Source organism: Lithobates pipiens, unplaced genomic scaffold (assembly GCF_037356315.1).
Source record: "Lithobates pipiens isolate NorthernLeopardFrog02 unplaced genomic scaffold, aLitPip1_a1.2 Scaffold_35, whole genome shotgun sequence".
Classification (NCBI taxonomy): Eukaryota; Metazoa; Chordata; class Amphibia; order Anura; family Ranidae; genus Lithobates; species Lithobates pipiens.
Genome location: NW_027507811.1, coordinates 24,147,078 through 24,169,951, shown reverse-complemented (window position 1 = coordinate 24,169,951; position 22,874 = coordinate 24,147,078). Strand labels below are relative to the sequence as shown.

The window sequence follows — 22,874 nt, the reverse complement described above, 5'->3', positions numbered from 1 at the left end:
TCAGCAGAGACCCTAGAGAATAAAATGGCGGGTGTTGCAATATTTTATGTCGCACTGTATTTGCGCAGAGGCCTTTCAAAATGCAATTTTTTTAAGAAAAAATAGACTTTAATGAATTTAGAAAAAAATAAACAGTAAAGTTCGCCCGGGGTTTTTTGAATAATGTGAAAGAGGATGTTACGCCAAGTAAATAGTTACCCAAGATGTCACGCTTTAAAATTGCTCACATTCGTGGAATGGCAACAAAAGACGGTACTTAACCACTTCAATACCAGGCACTTACCCCCCTTCCTGCCCAGGCCAATTTTCAGCTTTCAGCGCTGTCACGTTTTAAATGACAATTGCGCGGTCATGCTACACTGTACCCAAACGAAATTTTTATCATTTTGTACCCACAAATAGAGCTTTCTTTTGGTGGTATTTGATCACCTCTGCGGTTTTTATTTTTTGCTAAAGGAATAAAAAATAATGAAAATTTAGAAAAATACAAAAACTTTTTTCTTTGTTTTGTTATAAAATTTTGTAATTTTTAAATTTTGTTTTCTCCTTCGCTGATGGGCACTGATAAGCTGCGCTAACGGGCACTAATAAGGCGGTACCGATGAACTGGTACCAATGAGATGGCACTGATAGGCAGCACTGATGGGTGGCACTGATATGCAACACTGATGGGCATTGATAGGCAGCACTGATGGGCACTCATAGGTGGCACTGAAAGGCTGCACCGATGGGTACTTATGAGTGGCACTGATAGGCATCACTGTTGGCACTGGCATGCATTTTTAATGGGCACTGATTGGCATATCCCTGGTGGTCTAGGGTGGCATACCTGGTGGTCCTGGGCGGGCATCTGTAGGGGCTGCACTGATAAACAATCAACACAGACCCCCCCCCCCCCCCACCAGGAAAGCCACCAATCGACTCTCCTCTACTCGCGTCTGTCAGATGCGAGTGAGGAAAAGCCGATAAACAGCTCTTCCTATTTACATTAGGTAAAGAGTCTCTTCAAACTGACGCACTGCACCACTGATCACAGAGATTGCGTCTTATCCTGCTGGACGTCATATGACACCCAGTGAGGATAACTGAATCACCACTCGTCTGTCGTTTTCCTATAGGCTGGACGGGAAGTGGTTAAAAATCTCCATAGGTGACGCTTTAAACGTTTTTAACGGTTACCAGGTTAGCATTACAGAGGAGGTCTAGTGCTAGAATTATTGCTCTCACTGTAACATTCGCGGCAATACCTCACATGTGTGGTTTGAACACCGTTTACATTTGCAGACGTGACTTGCATATGCGTTATCTTCTGTGCGCGAGCTCGTAGTGCTCTGTCGATATGGGATAATTGCACACTGCACATGCGCGTGAGACAGAGAATCTTCCGGTATGCGTTCCACTCTCTTTGCGTCAGGTGTTTTGTCGATATGGAACGCTCTTGTGTTCCATATCGCTATGGAATGCACTATTCAAGAGCGTTCCATATCGATAAAACACCTGTCGCAAAGTGAGTGGAACACATACCGGAAGATTCTATGTCTCACGTGCATGCGCAGTTTGCGAGTGTCCCATATTGACAGAACATGGAAGGATGGGGATCGCTTTAAAACATTTTTTTCTTAGTTATTTATTTATTTTTTACACTGTCCCCTGTCACAAGGAATGTAAACATCCCTGTGACAGTAATAGGCAGTGACAGGTACTCTTTATGGAGGGATCTGTAAGACCCCAGATCCCTTCTCTGCCCCTAAAACCCCTCCTCTGCACTTGAAATTATTCAAGATCGGCATTTTTGAATACTTACGATTTTTTAAAACTGGCGCCGTTCGTTCCAGAAATTACATCGGTTCTGGGTTAGTACATCCAAGACCCGATCAAAGCCGATTCCGGATTTGTTTGGGTCTTCGGCCAGCTGACGGACATGCCAGCTGGTCGCTCAGGTTTCCCGGTAGGATGGGATAGCCCAGCAAGCAGTTGGGGGGGGGGGGGGTCACATATCCCAGGAGGCATAGAACAGGAGGGCCTATTGGTGTGTCATCGAGAGGCCTCGTCCACTGAACCTGGAAGAGAAAACATGGTGGCACGGGACAGAGCTGTGGCCGGGCGTAAGATGTTCTCAGCGGGTCCACTGGATGGGTGGGTATCTGGAATGTCCATCAGGTAAGCAGGGAAGTTGGACAGACATACCAGCTGGTCGCTTGGGTTTCCCAGTGGGATGGGATAGCCCTGCGTGCAGCGGGGGGAGTCACATATCCCAGTAGGCATAGCCTTTCATTCAAGAACAGGAGGAGGGGGCGGGCTTATTGGTGCAATTCTTCGAGAGGCCCCACCCGCTGAACCTGGAAGAGCCAGCGGGCCTCTTGCCATCAGAGAAAACATGGTGGCGCGGGACAGAGCTGTGATCGGGCATGAGATGTTCTCAGCGGGTCAACGCTGGATCCACTGGATGGGCAGGTATCTGAACGTCCAGATACCACCATCAGGTATGTGGGGAGGTCGGCCGGAGTTCCTCTTTAAGCCACCTCCAGGCAGCGGACCCCTGTACTAACAACAGGAACAGAGGAGGGGTGACATCAGGTAACCAATGGCAACCAGTGCAGCGGAGCTTGATGCCATTGGCTACGGGGACAGAATCCATCAATGCCAGCATGCGACTCATTGACTTAAGCCTCATGCACACTAGGCTCTTCTGAACGCTTTTCTCCCGACAGGAGAAAAGCAGCGTTAAAAATGTGCCTAAAGCCGCATTCTGGCGCATTTATTCATTTTATCCTGTCCATTGAAATGAATAAATACTCAAGCCTAGCGTGTACATGTGTTTCGGCGCATCAGGCGTTTTTTTTCTGCCCAAGCATTTCTCTCCTGAAGGCGACTTTGGTGCATTCAAATTTCTGCCCCTAAGCTCCTTCAGGAGAGGAACTTTTGGGCAAAAAAAAAAAAAAAAAATGTCCAACGTGTCTAAATGCATCTAAACACTCATTAATACCAGGCAGTGTGGAGCGTGTGAGGAAACCAGAGTACCCGGAGGAAGCCCACACAGGCACAGGGAGAACATGCAAACTCCATGCAGGTAGTGCCGTGGTTGGGATTTTCTACTCATTGTCTACAATTATGGTATCAACTGGACAAAATACAATGAGAGAATAGAATTGCCAATGTATTTGGTTGTAGACCTACAACGGATTGCACAGGAGTCTTATACATCTACTGGTCCGTTTCAGGTTTGAATTCAGCCACAAATTCGGGCTGAAATCGGACCTGAAACGGTGAACGGGGACACACCGGACCCCTGCTGTCAGCCACTCTCTGTGTTGTGGTGTGAACCCAGCCTTAGATGCTTCTCCTAAATAAAGCCCCAACTCTTTGTGTCTCTTCTTCATTTTGGTCAGTGGGCAGCTTGCACGCATGTATTGGATCATGGATGTTCATGGGCATGTCCTAATGGATATTCCTCCTAGGATAGTCATCAATGGCTACAGTAGGGGCAGCCCAATCATTAAGGGCGCACGGGCGCTGCCCCCTCATCTATGCGTCCAGCCCCTTAGATGATGCCAGGCGCATTCATTCCAATGGCAGGGGTGTTTAATTGAATCACCAATTAGAGCCAAAGGCATTTCCTACATACAGGTCGGATCAGATACAGAATTCCCCTGGAACATACCTGTTGACAAGTCTATATCTGAAGAGACCCCAATGACCCCCCACAAAACATGGCATTAACCACAGACACACAACAATGGAACTAAATATTTATTGCAAAAAAACACAAAAACGTGTTCTAGGATATTTTAGTGACATTTGCACACAGGTTTTTTTTCACACATAAATAAATAATATAAAAAAAATATACCGGTAATTAACAAAAACACTCAAAAGGACATACACATGATAAAAACATAGGTAATGTCTAGTAAATAAACTGCACTGATCACTCGCAAAGGCCCTGATCTTTGAATGAGTGGAGTCAAGGAAAACTGATCTTGTGAATAAATTGTGACTTTAAGCCCGAGTGAAGCTACCCATGGGTTAAAAATTCCAAAAACATGCTCATACAGGACAAATAGTGGCAGGCCTTTGAGGAAAATCGCCTTATAGGAAAAAATTTTTACATGTCCCCAATGCAGAAAAGGCTTCCGATTCTCACATTGTTACCAGAAGCCAATTTCAGTCTACGGCGGTGGTTCCCAACCCCAGTCCTCAAGTATCCCCAACAGGGCATGTTTTGGGAACTTCCCTAACAAAAAAATAGTTATCATGCATACCAAGCCATTGACTTCGATTTAAAGTTCCTGCACAAAATCCTCAAAATGACCTGTTTGGGGTACTTGAGGACTAAGGTTGAGAACCACTGGTCTACGATATCTCCAAGAACCCTATTTATGTTCCAAAAACTAGTTCATGCAGGCGGAATAGTGGAGGGTCCTGAGGAAAATGGCCTTGTGGGAAAAATTTAACATGTGCCTAGTGCACAAAAAGCTTCAGATTCTCATTTTGTTATCAAGATCCAGTTTCAGTCTACAGCAGTGGTTTACAACCTCAGTCCTCATGTATCCCATGTTTTGGGGACAGAGGTTGGGAACCACTGGTATTCGATATCTCCATGAACTCCTATTGATGCTGAGCTGTAACAGGTAACTCATCACTGGGAACCATTGGTCTATGATATCTCCATGAACTCCTATTGATTCAGAGCTGTAACAGGTAACTCATCATTGGGAACCACTGGTCTACGATATCTCCATGAACTCCTATTGAGGCTGAGCTGTAACAGGCCACTCATCATTGGGAACTACTGGTCTACAATATCTCCAAGAACTTTACTGACGTTGAGCTTCAACTTGATTCTCATCGCCATGAACCTGCTGAAGACCAACATGTTCAGGCGCGCGCGGAAAGCTTTCCTCGATGGTAAAATGTTTTACGCCCTCGTCCCTTCTGTGTGAATTCTCCGATGCTTATTAAGATCTGAATTCTGATGAGGATCCCCACAGGGATGGACACGACAACCTGAAAATTGCCAAGATGGCAAGATGAGACAGCTTTAAATGGGGGCTGATAACAGAACTGGTCGTTTGTCCAGTACGTGGAACCAGTTAGAAGGAGATCGGTGATGCTTAAAGCCAAACTCCAGCTGAAAAAGTTGTATTTTGGTTAGAGCAGGGAAGGGTTAGAGGCTGTGTCAGGTTTGTATTGATATACTCATCCCTAATAGGAAGAGTAACCGTATATCTTTTATGTACAGGATGTGATGGACAATCTTTTTGAAAGCAGAGCATGGAAGGGTTATGCCACGTACACACGACCAGCCTTTTTGACAGCAAAGGTCCGACGGAACGAATATAGTGTGTGGGCTCCATCGGCCCTTTGCTGTCCAAAAAAACTGATGGACTTTAGAAATAGAACAGGTTTCAAATTTTTCTTACGGAACTCCGCCAGACCCAGTTCCTATTGAGAAAGCCGTTCATGTGTATGCTAGTCCGACGGACAAAAACCAACGCTAGGGCAGCTATTGGCTATGAAGTTCCTTACTCTAGTCCGGTCGTACGTCATCACGTTCAAATCCGTCGGGCTTTGGTGCGATTGTGTGTGGCCAAGTCCGTTCATTTGGAAGGTACGTCGGAACTCCACCAAAAGACCATTGGACCTAGTCCATCGAAATGTCTGGTCGTGTGTACGCAGCATTAGACTTTATAACAATATTTTTATTGCTGTCTTTCACTTCCTGCGCTAGTAACCCCTCCCCCCCTTTCTGAGGGACAGGAAGTGAGGTCAAATCTCTCAAGTGAGATCAAAGATAAAAATTAAAACCTGAAATATTTATATGCCCCTCTCCAGGCAAAAACTTTAATAATAAAGCAAGTACCATATTTAATTGGCGTATAGCACGCACTTTATTCCCCTAAAATAAGGGGGGAAATCGGGGGGTGCGTGTTATACGCCCATCCCCCGCTGTTTCTAATCCTTTCTGGCTTTCTCCATGGCTTCCGGGTATTTTCGGCTATTTTCAGCCACACTCGACCGTTCTAGGCGGCTTTCGGAAAGCCGCAGAGAACGGCCGAGTGTGGCCAAAAATAGCCGAGAATAGCCGAAAATACCCAGAAGCCGCCGATAACTACCGAGATACACAGGACATCCGCTCTGTATAATGGCGGAGCCATTTTTAAATGGCAAACACACTGAAAAGATTGCAAATGATTGACGAGGCTGCAATGCAAGGCTGCAAATGACACTGATAAGGTGATAAGGCTGCATTGATGGGCATTTAAATGTAAGTTTTTTTCCTTAAACTTCCCTCCTAAAAGTTTTTTTCTTTTAAATTCCCTCCTAAACTTGGGGTGCGTGTTATACGCCATCGCGTGTTATACGCCAATAAATACGGTAAATCTTATCTTTTAATCTTCTTCCATGTTCGGTAACCTGTTTTTTTTTTGTCCAGGAGACAGGAAACCGCTGCAGGGTGACTGGTCTGCTAAAGGCCCCCCCCTTAGTTTGAATTCTGATAATTATAAGGTAATGACATCATAGCTTCCAGAGTGAGCTTATTAAATTACATTTGGTACATAGCTGGTACGGTTGAATAACGACACCAACCCATCCAGTTGAACCTGTGTGGGTGTTTATGTCAATCCCATTTTCTACATTCCTGTATATTGCATTCACTAAGATAGCAATGTAAGAGTTTTTTTTTTTTTTTTATTAACAACACTTCCCACTGACACCACCAACTGTGGAAAGGAGTTCCACATCGTTATGGCTCTGACAGTAAAGAACCCCCTAAGCAGGTTAAGGTTAAACTGCTTCTCCTCCAACTTCATTGAGTGGCTGCATGACTTTGTAAACTCCCTGAGACTAGTTCTCTCCCTATACTAGAATGAGAATCACTTTCATTCTCCTCTTAAGCCCATCTTCTCCAAGGAGTAGTTTAATGCTTGTAGTCATTAAAATTAGAACTAAACCCTCCTATTCTTTACAGCGTTAAAAGCTGTCATCTTAGCCTCTGTGTGATCTGCAGTTGCCCTGGTGCTGCACATGTGATCAGTTATCACACCAACTCTTTGATGTGCTCCCAACCATGTTGTCTGACCAAGAAAATCTTATGGTTTTCTTTCACAGCATGCCTTGAATGTGACAGTTTTTGGAAACAGTTAAATCGATGGGTTTAGCTCCACTTGAAGTTGTCTCCTGCTTGTCAGGCTCTACCCACCACCTATCTTCTGGGTCTCTCTTTTCAGCTCAACATCTAGCCCCAGTGGAAAAGTTTGAAACTTGGAGGTCCCTGCCAACCACCCGAGCAGGCCTGCCCATAGCCCACGCATTTATGTAGGCTCAAGGAGGTATCAAGTGCACAAGCAGGACCCTCTACCTAGAGGCTCGAACATGGTGTCATCTAGGGGTGCAATGGATCCTCACCGATCCGTGATCCAAAACGGGTCACCCTGTTCAGATCAGCGCGATCCGCGGAGCGCTCAGCTGCCTCGGCCTAAGGAAAGCCTGTGGCTTTGGCCTAGCTCCGGCGTGGCGGCCATTTTTGTACATCCGGCGGGCGTTTACAATGTGATCACTCCGTCAAATGACGGAGCGATCACATGTAAACAAGCCGGCGTCATGTCATGATGTCAGTTCCTCTCTCCCCTCTGTGTACTGATCTATACAGTGGCGGGGAGAGATTGGATGGCAGCAGTGCTGTGGGCTGGATCTGTAGTGCCCACAGCACTGCTCTGTGACAACTGCAGTCACAGCCATCCCTCCATACTCTGCCATACCCAGCCAATACTTACAGTGGGGGCGATGACGTGGATATTACAGTGGGGGAGATGTATATTATTGTGGATATTACAGTGGGGAGTGAGGACTACATGGTAGTGGAATTTTCACAGGTTTTTGCAAATTCAATTATTATTTGCGGATCCGAAAAATGATCCGATCCGTGACTCTGATCCAAGGAACCATCCGATCCGTGAGTTTTTTGTTCCGTTGCACCCCTAGTGTCATCAGTCACTGGCTAAAAATACATCAGCACCTGTAAAAACATGGAAGATAAGTGAGACCTTATGGGGATTACTGAGCGCAGAGAGGAAGGGTAAGGAGCTGGAATATATGGTGCCCAAAGTGAGGCTTTAACTCTTCTCCACACTATCCAAAAACAAGAACAGCTGTGGCAGGAGTCAGGCTTTAGTTCTTCAGAGCCTTGCGATAGATCAACACTTAGACATGATGTTGAACAAGCAATAAATAGGTAAGGGCTCTTCCAGACTCACATTTTGGGGTAATGTGTTCTTCATATGTAAACAAGTTATGACCTTCGAAGAACACTTTGTGCACCCTAAGAAGGCCTGGAAGTTTGGTGGCACCACATGCTAAGCCTTCTGGGTAGCAGAGTTTCGGCAGTCAGAGCAGGAACTCTCTTCGCCAGCAAAATTGCTGGCCTTCTGGGTAAAAATGCAACTGCACTCTGAGCAGGAATATATTTTTTCGCGGGCATGAATCCTCCGGTGTATGAGGAGGCCAGATCTTTGTGTGAAACTTTTCCAACACTGGGAGCAGGAGAATGGCTTTTCCCCTGTGTGGATTCTCTGGTGCTCCACCAGGATGGACTTCCGCGTGAAGCTTTTATTGCACTCATTACACGTGTACCGTTTTTCCCCTGTGGGAATTTTATACTGGCTGAGAAGTTTTGACTCCTGAGAGATGTTTTTGCTATTCTCCTGTCCTGGGATGCCTATCTCTTCTGCTATGTATAGAATGGGTTCCTCTTCTGCATTGTATCCATTGGACTTAGGAGAAATAGGCAAAATAGGAAGCGGGATGGTAGATTTTCGGCAGCTGGCACAGAAGGTCTCTAGCTGCCCTGTGTCAGTGTTCATTGTCAGCGCAAAAAAATTCCCACACCCGTTGCATGGAAATTTCATGGGGCCTCTGTGGGTCTTGCGGTGAATGAGGAGACCTGATCTCTGCGTGAAACTCTTTCCGCACTCCAAACATGAGAACGGCTTTTCACCCGTGTGAATCCTCCGATGTTCCACCAGGATTGACTTCCGGGTAAAACTTTTCCCACAATCCACACATGGGAAGGGCTTTTCACCGGTGTGGTTCCTCTGGTGTCGAACGAGGGCGGCGTTCTGGCAAAAAGACTTATTGCACTCGGAGCAGCGATATACCCGGTCTCCCCGGCTCCCCCCACTGCTCTTGCCAGAATCGGGGGATATGTCTGCAATGTAAAGTCCCAGATTTATGTCGGAGTTGTAGAGGAAATTTTCCGGTGAACCTGGAGAGAGGTCACTATTCTGACCGACGCGATTCTGGGAGGAACTACGATATCTCTCTGCAGTCTTCCCGACGTAGGTTCCATCTGATGAGAAATAGAAACTCGTTTTAAAAAGGTTAGAAATGACGGGACACGGTCCCAGATTATTCTACGCAAGAGTCATAATTTATGTAACACAACAGTAAGTAGGAGGATAATAGGAGATGTGGAAGAAGACTGGGAGGATAAAAAAAAAAAAAAAAAAAAAAAAAAAAAAACACACACACACAACACACATGAGGCTGATGACACAATTGTTTTTTTGTTTTTTTACAGGCAGAATCAAGTATAACTTTAAAGAAACTGAAGATCGGGGAGTCTGCAGCTGCTGTACAGACCAGATAACTATAATCTATGAATATTTTCTTTACCTATTGTCAGTTGCTCACCTGTCCCAATCTCTGCTGGAAGTTCCTCCTCCCTCATCATCATAGAAAATGGCAAGTTCTCCTCTTTCTCCTCTTTAATAAGGACAACCTGGAAATCTTTCCTTTCTTCATCCTATAAAAAAACAAAAAAACAAAAAAAAAAAAAACGCATCAACGTTGCCCGTTGCGTCTACACACCATAAAGGAGCAGGCAATAGGGAGAAGGCCCACCAGTTGCATCTACCTGATCATGGTGATGGATGCTGTGGTCATTCTGTATGGCAAGAGGACGAGGATGTTTCTCCGATATATTCCTGCTGCTGGATCCATCTGTAGGAAACACAATGTCTGACTAAAATTTCTACTTGACTGAACCATCCTACTTCTACAAAGAACAAAAATGAGGGAGGAACTTTAAATTCTGACCCTATAGTCCCCTATAACCAAATAGAACGTCATTGTCATGTTTTCTTAGCTTCACTGCAGACCCAGGACCAGCATAGGTAGTCCATCCATTCACTGATCTCCCCTACCCAGAAGAGGTATGCATTACATCATTTCTGGGCTCTGCTGTCACTTTCCCCAGCAGCGCGCGCACACACACACGCACACGCACACGCACACACACGCTTAGAAGTGTTTTACCAGGGCTATGGCGAAAGCCATCAGCCATAACCCTGGTATTTTTATTTTTATTTTTTTCAGCCAGTGATTCTCTCCCTCTCATAAAAGAGATCCTTGTGGCCGATTAGCCTCTGGATGATTTTTAGAAGCAGTGGGAGGTGCTGCGTTTGAAAAAAACGCTGCACAAATACAGCGTGACATAAAAAAAATTGCAACGACTACTTCTATTCTCTGGGGGTTCTACGTATTTTTCTAGCAACAAATACTGATTTTTACTTGTAACCAAAATGTGCCAGAAAAGGCTTGGTCCTCAAGTGGCTATTCTGCCCCGTCAGAGCGGCATGCTATTTTTGTTGGAAGGAGGAGAAACGCAGGAGACAAAGGCCATGACACTGTTCACATACTACATGACACATGAATAACACATCAGAATATAGAGAAAATATTGTATTGGAAATGTATTGCTCACCTGTGCAAATCTCAGGAGGAGCTTGGTTTACTTCACATTGCTGGTCAACCTCCATACACACTTCTTCACCTATAACTTGTGCTTTAAACTTCATCAGAGCTTCACTCTAGAAAAATCAAATCAAAAACATAAATATCCAATTTATTTGAATTGGAAAGTCCACGCAACTCCTTCACGGATAATACAGAGTCACTCTTGTATTAGAGACTTCAGTCCCACCTACCTGATGATGGTGGGGGATGGTGTGACCTTCCTGTGTGGTATCCCAGGAATACAGAGGACGGGGACATGTCTCTGGTGGGTTCCTGTTACTGGATCCATCTGTAGGAACATTCTCCAGCTTCCACTTGGATCCACCTGCAGGAACTTTCTCCTCTTTGCACTTGGATTCATCTGCAGGAAGTTCCTCCTGCTTCCACTTGGATCCTTCTGTAGGAACCTTCTCCAGCTTCCACTTGGATCCATCTGCGGAAAGTTTATCTTCTCTAAACTTGGATCTATCTACAGGAACTTTCTCCTCTTTGCACTTGGATCCATCTGCAGGAACTTTCTCCTCTTCACACTTGGATCTATCTTTAGGAACTTTCTCCTCCTTACATTGCACATCAGTTCTCAAGCACACCTCTTCTTCACTCTCTGTGACTTCAACTTTAACATTGATCAGATGTTCCACCTGAGAAATACAAAACAGTTTTATTGACTAGAGTACCGTGACATCTTAAAGTGACAGCCCATCAATCGTGGCATTATGAAGGGAAGATCCTGCCCCCGCCATACCAACCTCCATCACTCACTGTTGACCCCTGCACTCTTCAAACCTTTCTTAATTTCTATCTGCCTTGCTTATCTTCAAAAACAAAATGACCTGCACCCTGGTAATCTGTGATCTCTTCAATGTTGTTCATTTACTGCTCCACTTCTTCAAAGTTGCCTACCCCTGCCTTATAGGAACCTGACACACACAATGATACAGTCACCATCCAGACACATCCCTTGTCTGTTACTGGATAATGTCCCAGAATTCCCACCACCGCTCACCTCTCCTGTCAGCAGATCAATGATCTTCTTGGCGACTTCTAGAATCTTCTGTTCTTTCTTCCTTTTAGGTGTCAGGGTGGGAGGTGGAGACACCTTGATGGTCACATGGTCACCGGACTTCACCGGAGGAAATCTCTAATGAAACAGCAAAAATGTATTGTCAGTAATGTCATGCAACCTCCCAGAATCCTCCTCACCTCTCCGGTCAGGTCTGTGTTTTATTAACAGAGATAAGAGTGATGTCATGTGACCTCCCAGAATCCTCCTCACCTCTCCGGTCACCAGACAGATGATCTCCAGGGCGAGGTGTATTATCCGCTCGGTCATGTGTGTTTTATTCCCTTCCAGCTGCAACCAAGAGAGGGATGAGTAGTCCTTGTAGAGATCCTTGTGTCCTTCTAAATACTCCCACTCCTCCATGGAGAAATAGACAGTGACATCCTGACACCTTATAGGAACCTGACACACACAATGATAAACTTGTCAGACAAAAAAAATAAATAAAAAAATAATCAGAAAGTTGACCCCCCCCCCCCCCCCCCCACTACGGTATGTTGTTTTTATTTTCAGTTATTTGTACATCATGACAGCCAATCAGTAAACTGCCACTTATTAGCTGGTCATCACATGCATCTACGGCCTGGGATGGCATGGCAGGTGTAACTAGATAAAGGGAAGTGAGAACAGCAAATTTCTGTTCGCTGATCCCCCCTACCTAGTAAGAATCTGCTAGTGAGGCGGAGTCCATCACGTTCAGTTTCTGCTGTCACTTTCCCCAGCCACTGTGTCTGAGAAAGAAGCTAAAAGGGAGTGCGATCTACGCTCCATTATCAGTGGAGACATCTGGGGTCTATTAGACTCAGTATGTGCTACTACCCTGTTTCCCCGAAAATAAGCCCTATGAGGGCTTTAACTAGGGCTTATATTGCAGCCATCACCGACAATCACGCTAGGTCTTATTTTCGGGGAAACAGGGTATGTGATAGCAATAATGTTAAAATAGAACTAGATTACATATATATTGGTGTATTACCAAATATATTTAGGGCATATACGGCTTTACTGTACATGTTGCGAATTGTGTTTCTTTTGTCAATTTCTATGATGAAAATTTCAATAAAAATGTAGTATAATATATCTCTATCTATCACCAAAAGAAACTCTCCAAACCCCAGCCCGCTTGTGCCTTTTCCCTGCTCACCCAGTCTCATAGCATTGGCGATCTGCTGCCTTTAAAAGCAGCAGATCAGCAGTATGACTGGCAGGTCCCGCAAACAAAGCTGCCCCCACGCTGTGCTGAGAATTGGCTGCTTGGACTGCCTGTCCCAGCAACCAATGACGTCATTGGCACGGCACTTCCTGGCGTCCCGCCCGCTGTTTGTATTAGAGATCCTTCCACGTGCGTAGCAGTGGGCGGGAGTCGGGGGGTGCAGGAGAGCTGCTCGAGGCAGAAGGAAAACATACATGAGACTCTGCTGGGGACACCGATGGTGGGGAGGCCGCTGACGGGGACACCGATGGTGGGGAGGCCGCTGACGGGGACACCGATGGTGGGGAGGCCGCTGACGGGGACACCGATGGTGGGGAGGCCGCTGACGGGGACACCGATGGTGGGGAGGCCGCTGACGGGGACACCGATGGTGGGGAGGCCGCTGACGGGGACACCGATGGTGGGGAGGCTCTGATTGATGGAGGACACAGATATGGGGGACACGGAGGTGCGGAAAGGCTCTAATGGGGACACAGATTTGTGGAAGGGTATGATGGGGACACAGACATTTTGAAAGGCTCTGATGGGGACACAATGTGCAAGGAGACTGACGGGGACACAGACAGGCCACAGAAAGGCCAAGATGAAATTATAAAAATTTTATTCATTTCCAAATAATTTTTTCAGCCCGTGAATATTTGTGAAATCTACAATGTGGCCCTTGGGCTAAAAAGTTTAGAAACTCCTTGTGTACAGCATCGCACGGCCGCACAATTGTCAGTTAAATCGATGTAGTGCCGTATCACAAAAAATGGCCTGGTCATGAAGGTGGGGGTAAATCTTCTGGAGCCAAAATGGTTGAGGGCCACTTCACACCACATGCAGTCCAGTGCTTTTTTTCTGCATCATAAACACATGGAAAGTAGGTTATATGGTTTTTAATGACATAGCTCACACAAGTGCTTGCAGTTCCAGGAAAAAAAAAAAAAAAAAAAAAGTAGGACATGCTGCAATTTTCCTGCAGTGCACTATACTGGAACGCTATAAAAAGCATCAAAAACATATTGGAACGCACCTAAGGGCACTGGAACACACACGTCCTTATTTAGGGTTAAAAAAACATTATTTTTCTGTTTTTTTTTTTTTTATTTAAAAAAGGAAAAGGGAGAAAAAAAATGCACTGGGCTGTATCATAAACGCACCAAAAATGCGCATGCAGAAAAGCATCTGGACCACTTTTCTGGGGTGTGAACTGGCCCCAAGTAAAAAAAAAAAAAAAAAAGGAAAAATAAATAAAACCTAAAGAAAAATTCCTGGTTAACCCTAAGTTATAGCGCCTATAAACTATGGGAGATAGATAGAATTTAGATTTTTTTTTTTTTTTTTTTTACTAATAATGGTGATTCATTTTTATTATTATTACTACATTTCTTTTTCCTCTCTCCCCTAACACATGTCCTTACTAACCTGTATAAAACAGAGATCTATACTCGCCTATTTTCATGCAACTTCAGTAAAAAAAAAAAAAAAAAAAAACACGGCTCATGCAGCGAAAGGGTTAATGGGATGTACAGATCCCGCAGCGGGAGCGATCGTTTGGGTTCCTCTGCAGCATCCCTGGGCACACTTCTTCCACCAATCAGAAGCCAGCTGACCACAAAAAAATAAAATAAACTGGCCCCTGAAACGCCTTCCTGCAAACACACACGTTTGGGATTGGCTGACTGTGCGCCATTATGTCAACAGAGGAGGGCGCTGTAACGGCGGGCATACACTTAGATTTTTAGACTCTATCGAACAGCCATGATCTGCCGGGGTATAAACGATCATTTGGCCACACAGGCAGGGGGTGGGGGGGGGGGTCACAATTTTTGGTCATAAAGCAAATCGATCAGAATATGAGATCGAGCTGTGAAAAAAAAAAAAAAAAAAAAAAGAAAGATCTGATCAATAACTAAGGCTCCGTTTCCACTAGTGCGACTTCTCCTGCGAATTTGGACATGTAAAGTCCCACGACAAGTTGCAGCCCATTGATTTCAATAGCACCTGTTCCCATTTATGCGACTTAAAGGTGCCTGCACTACTTTGATGCAACTTTGATCCGGAAACTGTAAAGTTGGATCAAAGCTGCACTCCGACTGCTGCGACTTCAGGTTCGCAAATAGTGGAAACGTAACCTGATCGTATCTTCCAGCTATTGATCGAGGCCCAGTCAGTCCCAAACCCAACACCCCGGGTGAGGGTGAAGCTATTTTAGGGGGGAATACCATTGTGGAACCCCAACCATTCTACATAGAGGACCCCCTATAATGGGGACACGTGTGATGGGCCCCCCCCCCTTTAAATGGCCTCCTTAAAGGGGAAATGTTACACCCGAAGAATACCGATCACGCCGGGTGCCAGTGGCCCCTCTGGACCTCAGATATGGCATAAAAAGAACTTACCTCTGCAGGATCACCAATAGCCCGGCTGTAAAACGATGACAATTTCTAATAATGGAGCACAGGGGACACCCAGCCTCCAATAACAACGGCCCCTCCCTCCTGTACAGAACTCTCATACTGCTGCTCCATTCACACTCAGAACCCCATAGACAAACAATGAGACCCATTACCTGCTGCCAGCAACTGCCATATCCGCCGGGCTCACCTCTCACCCCGGAAACACATCGGCTTCCGGGTTGTGGCAGGTTCCTTCCCCGCGTTATGCGTTCCAGGAGGTGAAAGCAACTTTCCGGGTTTTGCGTTCCAGCGGCGCGCTGCTATACACAGCGGCTCCCTCTGCTGGCCATTGCTGGTCCTGCGAGCTCCCCCCCCTCTGAATGAGGTTTAACCTGTTCAGTGCTGCTTGCTTCTAAGCTCTGCTGCAACCCATTGGCAACTCTTTTTTTTTATTTTTTTTTATACATGATAATTAGAATATTGTCTAGGATAATATTAATGTTATCTCTTCCGAATGTAGGATTCATTTTGAATAAATGTTAGAAAAAATGAGAAGAATAATAAAAAAAAAAAATGAAATTAAAAAGAAATTAGAAAATTACGGTATTTTTCGAATTAACCCCAATGATTGAATGATTTTTTTTTTTATGAAATTTATTATTTTGAATAATAAGCAAATTTTTACAAACTTTGCACTGAAATAAAAAGTAGCAATTAACACTCTTACAGTGGAACTTCAGTCATTTTTTAATCTTTCCATCTATTAAATCTTGGATAGTAAAAGATGTTTTTATTTCTGCCAGTAAATACCTTATACAACCCACTTCTTGTTTCTTGTCTGGTCATTAGCCCCTAGGCTTCTGACGTCATACGCAGCTCTCTCTCTCTCTCTCTCTCTCTCATGAGAGTTTGCCAGAAAGGGAGTCATAAGAGGGCCAATGAGAGCTGCAGAGCTGGAGGTGTGTGTCTGTGTAAATCCAAGAAGTGAACAGGCAGCAGCTTCAGCTGCCCACAGTTAAAATGGCTGCAGCCTGACTCAGTGGAGAGATTTCTACAGCATATTTGGCAAGTACAGAATCCCAGTATATATAAAATAATATGCAAAGTGGTTGGAAGGAAGCTTCACAGTTTTATGTGAGCAGACTGCAGTTCCTCTTTAACTACATTTAAAAATAATGCATAATTAAATAATTAACTACTTCCAGCCAAAGCCAATTCTGACACTCCTCTCCTACATGTAAAAATCATAATTTTTTTCCTAGAAAATTACTCAGAACCCCCAAACATTATATATGTTTTTTTTTTGTTTTTTAGCAGAGACCTTAGAGAATAAAATGCCGGTCGTTGCAACTTTTTATGCCACACGGTATTTGCGCAGCAATTTTTTAAACGCAATTTTTTTGGAGAATAAAAACTTTCATGAATTAAAACAAAAACAAAAAAACACTGAAGTTAGCCTGACTTTTTTGTATAATGTAAAAGATGATGTTATGCCGAATAAATGGATACCTAACATGTCACGCTTTAACCACTTCCCGACCAGCGCATGCCGATGTACGTCGGCAGAATGGCGCGGGCAGGCATACTGACGTACAGGTACATCCAGTTTTAAATGCCACCCTGCCATCACGAGCGTGCCACCGGCGGCGCGCTGGCGTGCCAGTCGGGACCCCCGTGAGTCCGGTCATGGGTCCCGCGGACTCGATCGCTGCGGGGCATACCCGCGATCGTCAAACGGAGCCGCTGAACGAGGAGATGCCGTTGTAAACAGCATCTCCCCGTTCTGCCTAGCAACAAGTGACACTGATCTCTGCTCCATGTGATTGGAGCAGAGATCAGTGTTCACTAAAACAAAGCCCAGCCCCCCACAGTTGGCAACACACCCCTAGGAACACTTAACCCCTACACTGCCACCCCCTGGTTAACCCCTTCACTGCCAGTGTCATTTACACAGGAATCACTGCATTTATATAGCACTGATTGCTGTATAAATGACAATGGTCCCAAAAATGTGTCAAAAATGTCCGATGTGTCCCCCATAATGTCGCAGGCACTATAAAAATCGCTGATCGCCGCCATTACTAGTAAAAAAAAAAAATTATTAATAAAAATGCCATAAAACTATCCCCTATTTTGTAAGCGCTATAACTTTTGCGCAAACCAATCAATAATCGCTTATTGCGATTTTTTTTACCAAACATATGTAGAAGAATACGTATCGGCCTAAAATTTTTTTATATATTTTTGGGGGATATTTATTATAACAAAAAGTAAAAAATAATGCGTTTTTTTTCAAAATTGTCGCTCTATTTTTGTTTATAGCGCAAGAAAATAAAAACTGCTCTATTTGTGGGAAAAAAAGGACGTACATTTTGTTTGGGAGCCACGTCCCCCGACCGCGCAATTGTCAGTTAAAGCGACGCAGTGCCGAATCGTAAAAAGTGCTCTGGTCTTAAGCCAGCAAAATGGCCCGGGGCTTAAGTGGTTAATATTGCGCACACTCGTGGAATGGCGCCAAACTTCGGTACTTAAGAATCTCCATAGGCCACACTTTAAACCAGGCTACCTGTTTAGAGTTACAGAGGAGGTCTAGGGCTAGAATTATTGCTCTCGCTCTAATGATTGCAGTGATACCTCACATGTGTGGTTTGAACACTGTTTACATATACGGGCGCTGGCCCTTTACATTTTTCTTGATCACTTTTATTCCTTTTACAAGGAATGGGCGGCACAGTGGTGTAGCGGGTAGCACTCTCACCTAGCATAGTTGCCAACATTGTAAAAAAAAAAATCGGGACACTTTTTTGGCAGTGGGCGGAGTCATGATATAATTAGGGGGCGGAGCATGCGTTTATAGGTGTGGCATAGGAAAAGGTAAAAATGGTGAAAAATGGGCTTGGTTTACGTAAAATAGTGGGCGTGGCTTACATGGGGCGTGGCTCAAAGGGGTGTGTTAGAGTCTGAGATGAATGCGGGATGGAGAGGGAAAGGAGGGGGATGGAGAGGGGGGGAGGGAAAGGAGGGACAGCAGCCCCCCGATCCTACACCACAATAGCAATATGTGTTTTCCAGAGTTTGACAATCAGCAGATAAAGATACTCCAAATACCTGGTGTTGGCGCTTCAATCATCCCGGCGCCATAATTGTTATGGTGTCAGGATGATTGAAGCGCATTATTTCTATTATTACATTGTAATATAAAATGAAATCATTCAACTCACCATAATGCTGAATCAGTGGGAGCCATGAGCGCATCACTAGCCACGTTGCCTGCCACCAGATGCCATCAGGTGTCCCAAGCGGAGTCTGTCCTTACATCAGGTGCCCCATTAGAGGTACCTTCCTCACATCTGTGTCCATCAGCGGAGCCCCTCCTTACATCTGGTGTCCCTCTGACATCCACAGACCGCCCCCCCACATCCTGCACAGACCTGCCCCCACATACTCCACAGACCGGCCCCCACATCTCCAGATTGGCCCCCGACATACCACTGGCCCCCAACATCCACAGACTAGCCCCCGACATACAACTGGCCCCGACATCCACAGACTGGCCCCCCACATTCACAGACTGGCCCCCACATTCACAGACTGGCCCCCGACATCCACATACCATGACTGTCACTGGCCCCCGACATCCGACTGGCCTCCGCCCCGACATCCACATTGACAGACTGGCCGCCGTTGCCTCTAGAGGCCGGCGGCAAAAAAACGGGAAATTCAATTTCCCGGGACAAACCGAATTTCGCGGGACATTTCCAGGGACAAAATTAGGGACAAAATTAATTCGGGACAAATGTCCTAATCACGGGAATGTCCCGCGAAATTCGGGACAGTTGGCAACTATGACCTAGCAGTAAGAAGGGTCGCTGGTTTGAATCACAACCATGACTACCTGCCTGGAATTTGCATGTTCTCCCTGTGCTTTTGTCTGTTCCCTCCTGGTACTCCGGTTTCCTCCCACAATCCAAAGACATGCAGGTAGGTAAATTGGCCGAATCCAGAAGTAACATCATAATGTCGTGCCCGGCCTCCAAAGGTCATAGAGATGGCCAGGAATCATCTAGTCCTTGGTAAGCTTTATGGTAAACCAGCGCCACCGGCTGATTCATTCTCCGGCTCCCTGATCTCACAGGTGAGCCGGTAGAAGTCCTGGAGGGCTTATGAAGGATTTACATTTTCCCCTTTATCTAGCTTTGCTTACCTTGCCTGAGCCTGACACACCAGCTGCAGAACTGGAGGGGTCAGAGGCTACCTACAGTAGCCAGCGATGGCCCCGCCCTTCCAACAAACCCACTTTGCACACTCACCTCTCCTGTCCCGGGGATCCACTAGTTCTCGACCCTGGAACTTTTTTGTGTTGTCCATCCAAGACAAGGTGGGGGAGAGGCACTGGATATCCTCTACCAACAGAAACGAAAGCTTGGTTCCCACCTAAACCGGACGCAGATCACACAGTAACACTTTGTTCTCAGTTTCAGGGACGAATCAGAACAGAATCTTTGCCTGAATTCAGCCGCCCTGGAGATATGTGAACCGGCCCAATAGAGAGCTGGTCACATTCTCCTGCTATGCGAATTGGAAATCCGCATCCAATTCGCATAGGTGTGAACCCAGCCTAAGTCTTTGGTAGAGCGAAATGGCTTGGGTTTGGCGGCTCTCCACAAAGTGGGTGCCCGTCAAACAAACTGAGTAGTTTATATGCTGTCGCATCAGAAAGTGTGGCAAAAAAAAATGATCCAAGAGCCCAACAATGACTTATTGGTTCAGTAATTGACCGTGTAAAGAGCAACAGCCAACGCATTTCAAGTGCCTGTGGATCTCTTCCTTTCTCAGGACCCAGAACTATGGAGTGGCACCATAGACAATATCAGCAATAATTCATGATGACAACGTTTCAGTGACCTCTTACCCTCCATCAGCAGTAATTCTATCCTATCAGTTTCCCTTTAAGCTAATGTAGGAAATCTCATATATTATGGAGCTGCACCACTATCCACTGTACCATAGCCTCTGTTATTGCTTGATTAAGGTAGTGTAGGTTCAATCCCCCCCTCCCCTTACCTGTATGTATCGTTATGTTTCCAGGGACGTTTCTAGCATTCAAATTTTGTCAGAGAAATGCTGAGGACCCCTTCTGGCCTGCTAGAGCTCCCTACTAACACTTAGCCCTTTGTACACACGGTCAGACATTCCGACGGAAAATTTCCAATCGGACCGTGTTGTCGGATAATCCGACAGTGTGTGGGCTCCATCGGACTGTTTCCGTCGGAATATCTGACGGACCAAGTTTTCCAGCTTGGCTATAAAATTTTCCGACAACATGATCCAATCGGACCTTGTCCGATCATGTGTAGAGAATTCCGATCAGACAAAGTGCCACGCATGCTCAGATCAAATTCCTACACCAAAGCTATTGGCTACTAGCCTGAACGTAGTCCCGTCGTAACGAAATAACGCCACCACGTTCTGAACGATCGGATTTTCCGACAACTTTGTCCGACCGTGTGTATGCAACAGTTTTGGACAAAATCCGTCGGACAAAATCCGATGGATTTGGTTGTCGGAATGTCCGACCCTGTGTACAAGGGCTAACTAGTCAATAGGGAGTCACAAGTGGGAGATGCCTTCACATGTCTTGGAGAGAGTCAAAATCTGAGTTCCCTGAGATGGAAGGCACCCAAGGTCTTGGGATGGGTCGTGAGCTCCCTTTACATCCTAAAAATGTCTTATAAACTGAGTGGAAGAAACTAAAATGAGAAGAACGAGGATCAGAACTGTGGTGGTGAGATCTCTTGAGATTCCGGGTCTTTGAACCTGTTAAGGCTTTTACACACAGGCCCCACTCTTCTTCTCAGGTTTTTTACATTGTTTTTTTTCATGGAGAATGCAAAGTGAAGAGTTGGAACATCTGATGTAGGCAGGAACAGAATAGCCAAGAACTATGGTGGAAAGAACCTGCTGCTGATGTCTTCAGAGATACCAATAAGTGAGGTCTGTGCCCACCCACCACCGACAACTACACTATACCGAGGTGGTGTACATGTACAGCTTTTAGAGACATGAGGACCTCATAAACAGAATGTTTTAATAAAGACACTGGGAACTCCCTCAATCCCTCATGAGTGCAAGGGCTATGTTACCTTATGGAGAACCGCATGGCTTATCTTCATGATACTTAAAGCGGAGCTCCACCCAAAAGGGGAGTTCTGCTTTAAGGACTAATTTCTGGCTCCTCTTGAAAAATTGACACTTTCGAGGAGTGTGGGGGGGTGGCAAGTACCTGATTTTGACAGGTACCCACTTCCCACTTCTGTTTCTGACTGCCGCAGCGGTCGGAAACGGAAGTTCTCCTCCCTCCCTCGCCCCTGTAGTCTTCTGGGACACTAACAGGTCCCAGAAGACTGCATCTACCACTCACGATGCACAGCGCGACTTGCGCATGCGCAGTGGGCACCTGCCACTGCACCCCAAAGAGGTGAATGGGGCCACCCCGCAACTACATATAAAATTCAACATCAAACAGCCTTGTAAGAGGCATCATATTAAAGGGGTTGTAAAGGTAAATGTTTTTTTACCTTAATGCATTCTATACATTAAGGTGAAAAAACATCTGACACTGCCGGCGCCTCCAGTCCCCCCGTTTTACTTACCTGACCCCTCGAAAGTCCCGTGCTCGCCCCCGCTGTCTTCTTCGCCGCTCACCCTGGCCGCTGATTGGCTGGAGTGGATGGATTGAAAGCAGCACAGCCATTGGCTCGCGCTGCTGTCAATCACATCCAATGATGCAGCATGCCGGGGCGGGGCCGTGTGATACCGCTCGGCTGTATCATGGGAGTGCGCCCGCAGGTGCTTCTCACCATGCGAGGGAGCTCGCATGAACGTGAGAAGTACCTGCGGGAGGAAGCCGAGACAGCCGCCGAGGGACCCCAGAAAAGCAGGTTCGGGGCCACTCTGTGCAAAACAAGCTGCACAGTGGAGGTAAGTATAACATGTTTGTTATTTTTTATTTTTTTTTATTTACTTTACAATCCCTTTAACTTTATTCAGGCCACACATGTATGCTAAGTCCTGCCATGGAATTGCACCCCCGCTGACGTGTTTCACCCTTACACATTTATTCATAGGATTAAGGGTGAAACATGTCAGAGCCGGGAGGTTCCAAGGTGGGGCTTGGCAGCACGTATGTGTAGCTTGATGTAAAGTAGGTTTTATACGCAGCGGCATAAGCGGAGTGCAACCATCCGGCTATCTGGTTACACGGGTGAGCAGGCACCTGATTCACCTCAATGGTATGCCCCATGATTAAGCTCCAAGGGGTGGAGCGAAACGTTTTGGGGGTGTGGCCTGGTTGGAGTCTGGCCATTCATCTCACTTCATGTACATGGGTCTGCTTCATGATGTGTGGCTTATGGATCTT

At 45.7% G+C, this 22,874-nt stretch overlaps 2 protein-coding genes across 2 annotated transcripts in view; both read right to left on the bottom strand.

The window, feature by feature from the left end:
* Positions 1-22,874, bottom strand: part of LOC143956162 (uncharacterized) — a 713,750-nt gene that overhangs the window by 512,451 nt on the left and 178,425 nt on the right. The window lies entirely within an intron of this gene.
* On the bottom strand, positions 7,456-15,704 carry LOC143956225 (uncharacterized). The gene is made up of 8 exons (XM_077466401.1): positions 15,628-15,704; positions 12,074-12,262; positions 11,804-11,938; positions 10,989-11,438; positions 10,766-10,871; positions 9,917-10,002; positions 9,694-9,805; positions 7,456-9,349 (listed from the first exon to the last, which is right to left on the bottom strand). The coding sequence occupies exons 2-8, from the start codon at positions 12,221-12,223 to the stop codon at positions 8,358-8,360; spliced, it is 2,031 nt and encodes a 676-aa protein (XP_077322527.1). The 5' UTR covers positions 12,224-12,262; positions 15,628-15,704; the 3' UTR covers positions 7,456-8,357.

Bases quoted from the DNA above. Each gene is read 5' to 3' on its own strand.
- LOC143956225 (XM_077466401.1), bottom strand. From the start codon at position 12,223: ATGGAGGAGTGGGAGTATTTAGAAGGACACAAGGATCTCTACAAGGAC. The intron at 11,439-11,803 runs GTGAGCGGTGGT...TGTATTTCTCAG, and splicing joins TTGATCTGCTGACAGGAGAG to GTGGAACATCTGATCAATGT. The intron at 10,003-10,765 runs GTGAGCAATACA...TGTTTCCTACAG, and splicing joins TCCTCCTGAGATTTGCACAG to ATGGATCCAGCAGCAGGAAT.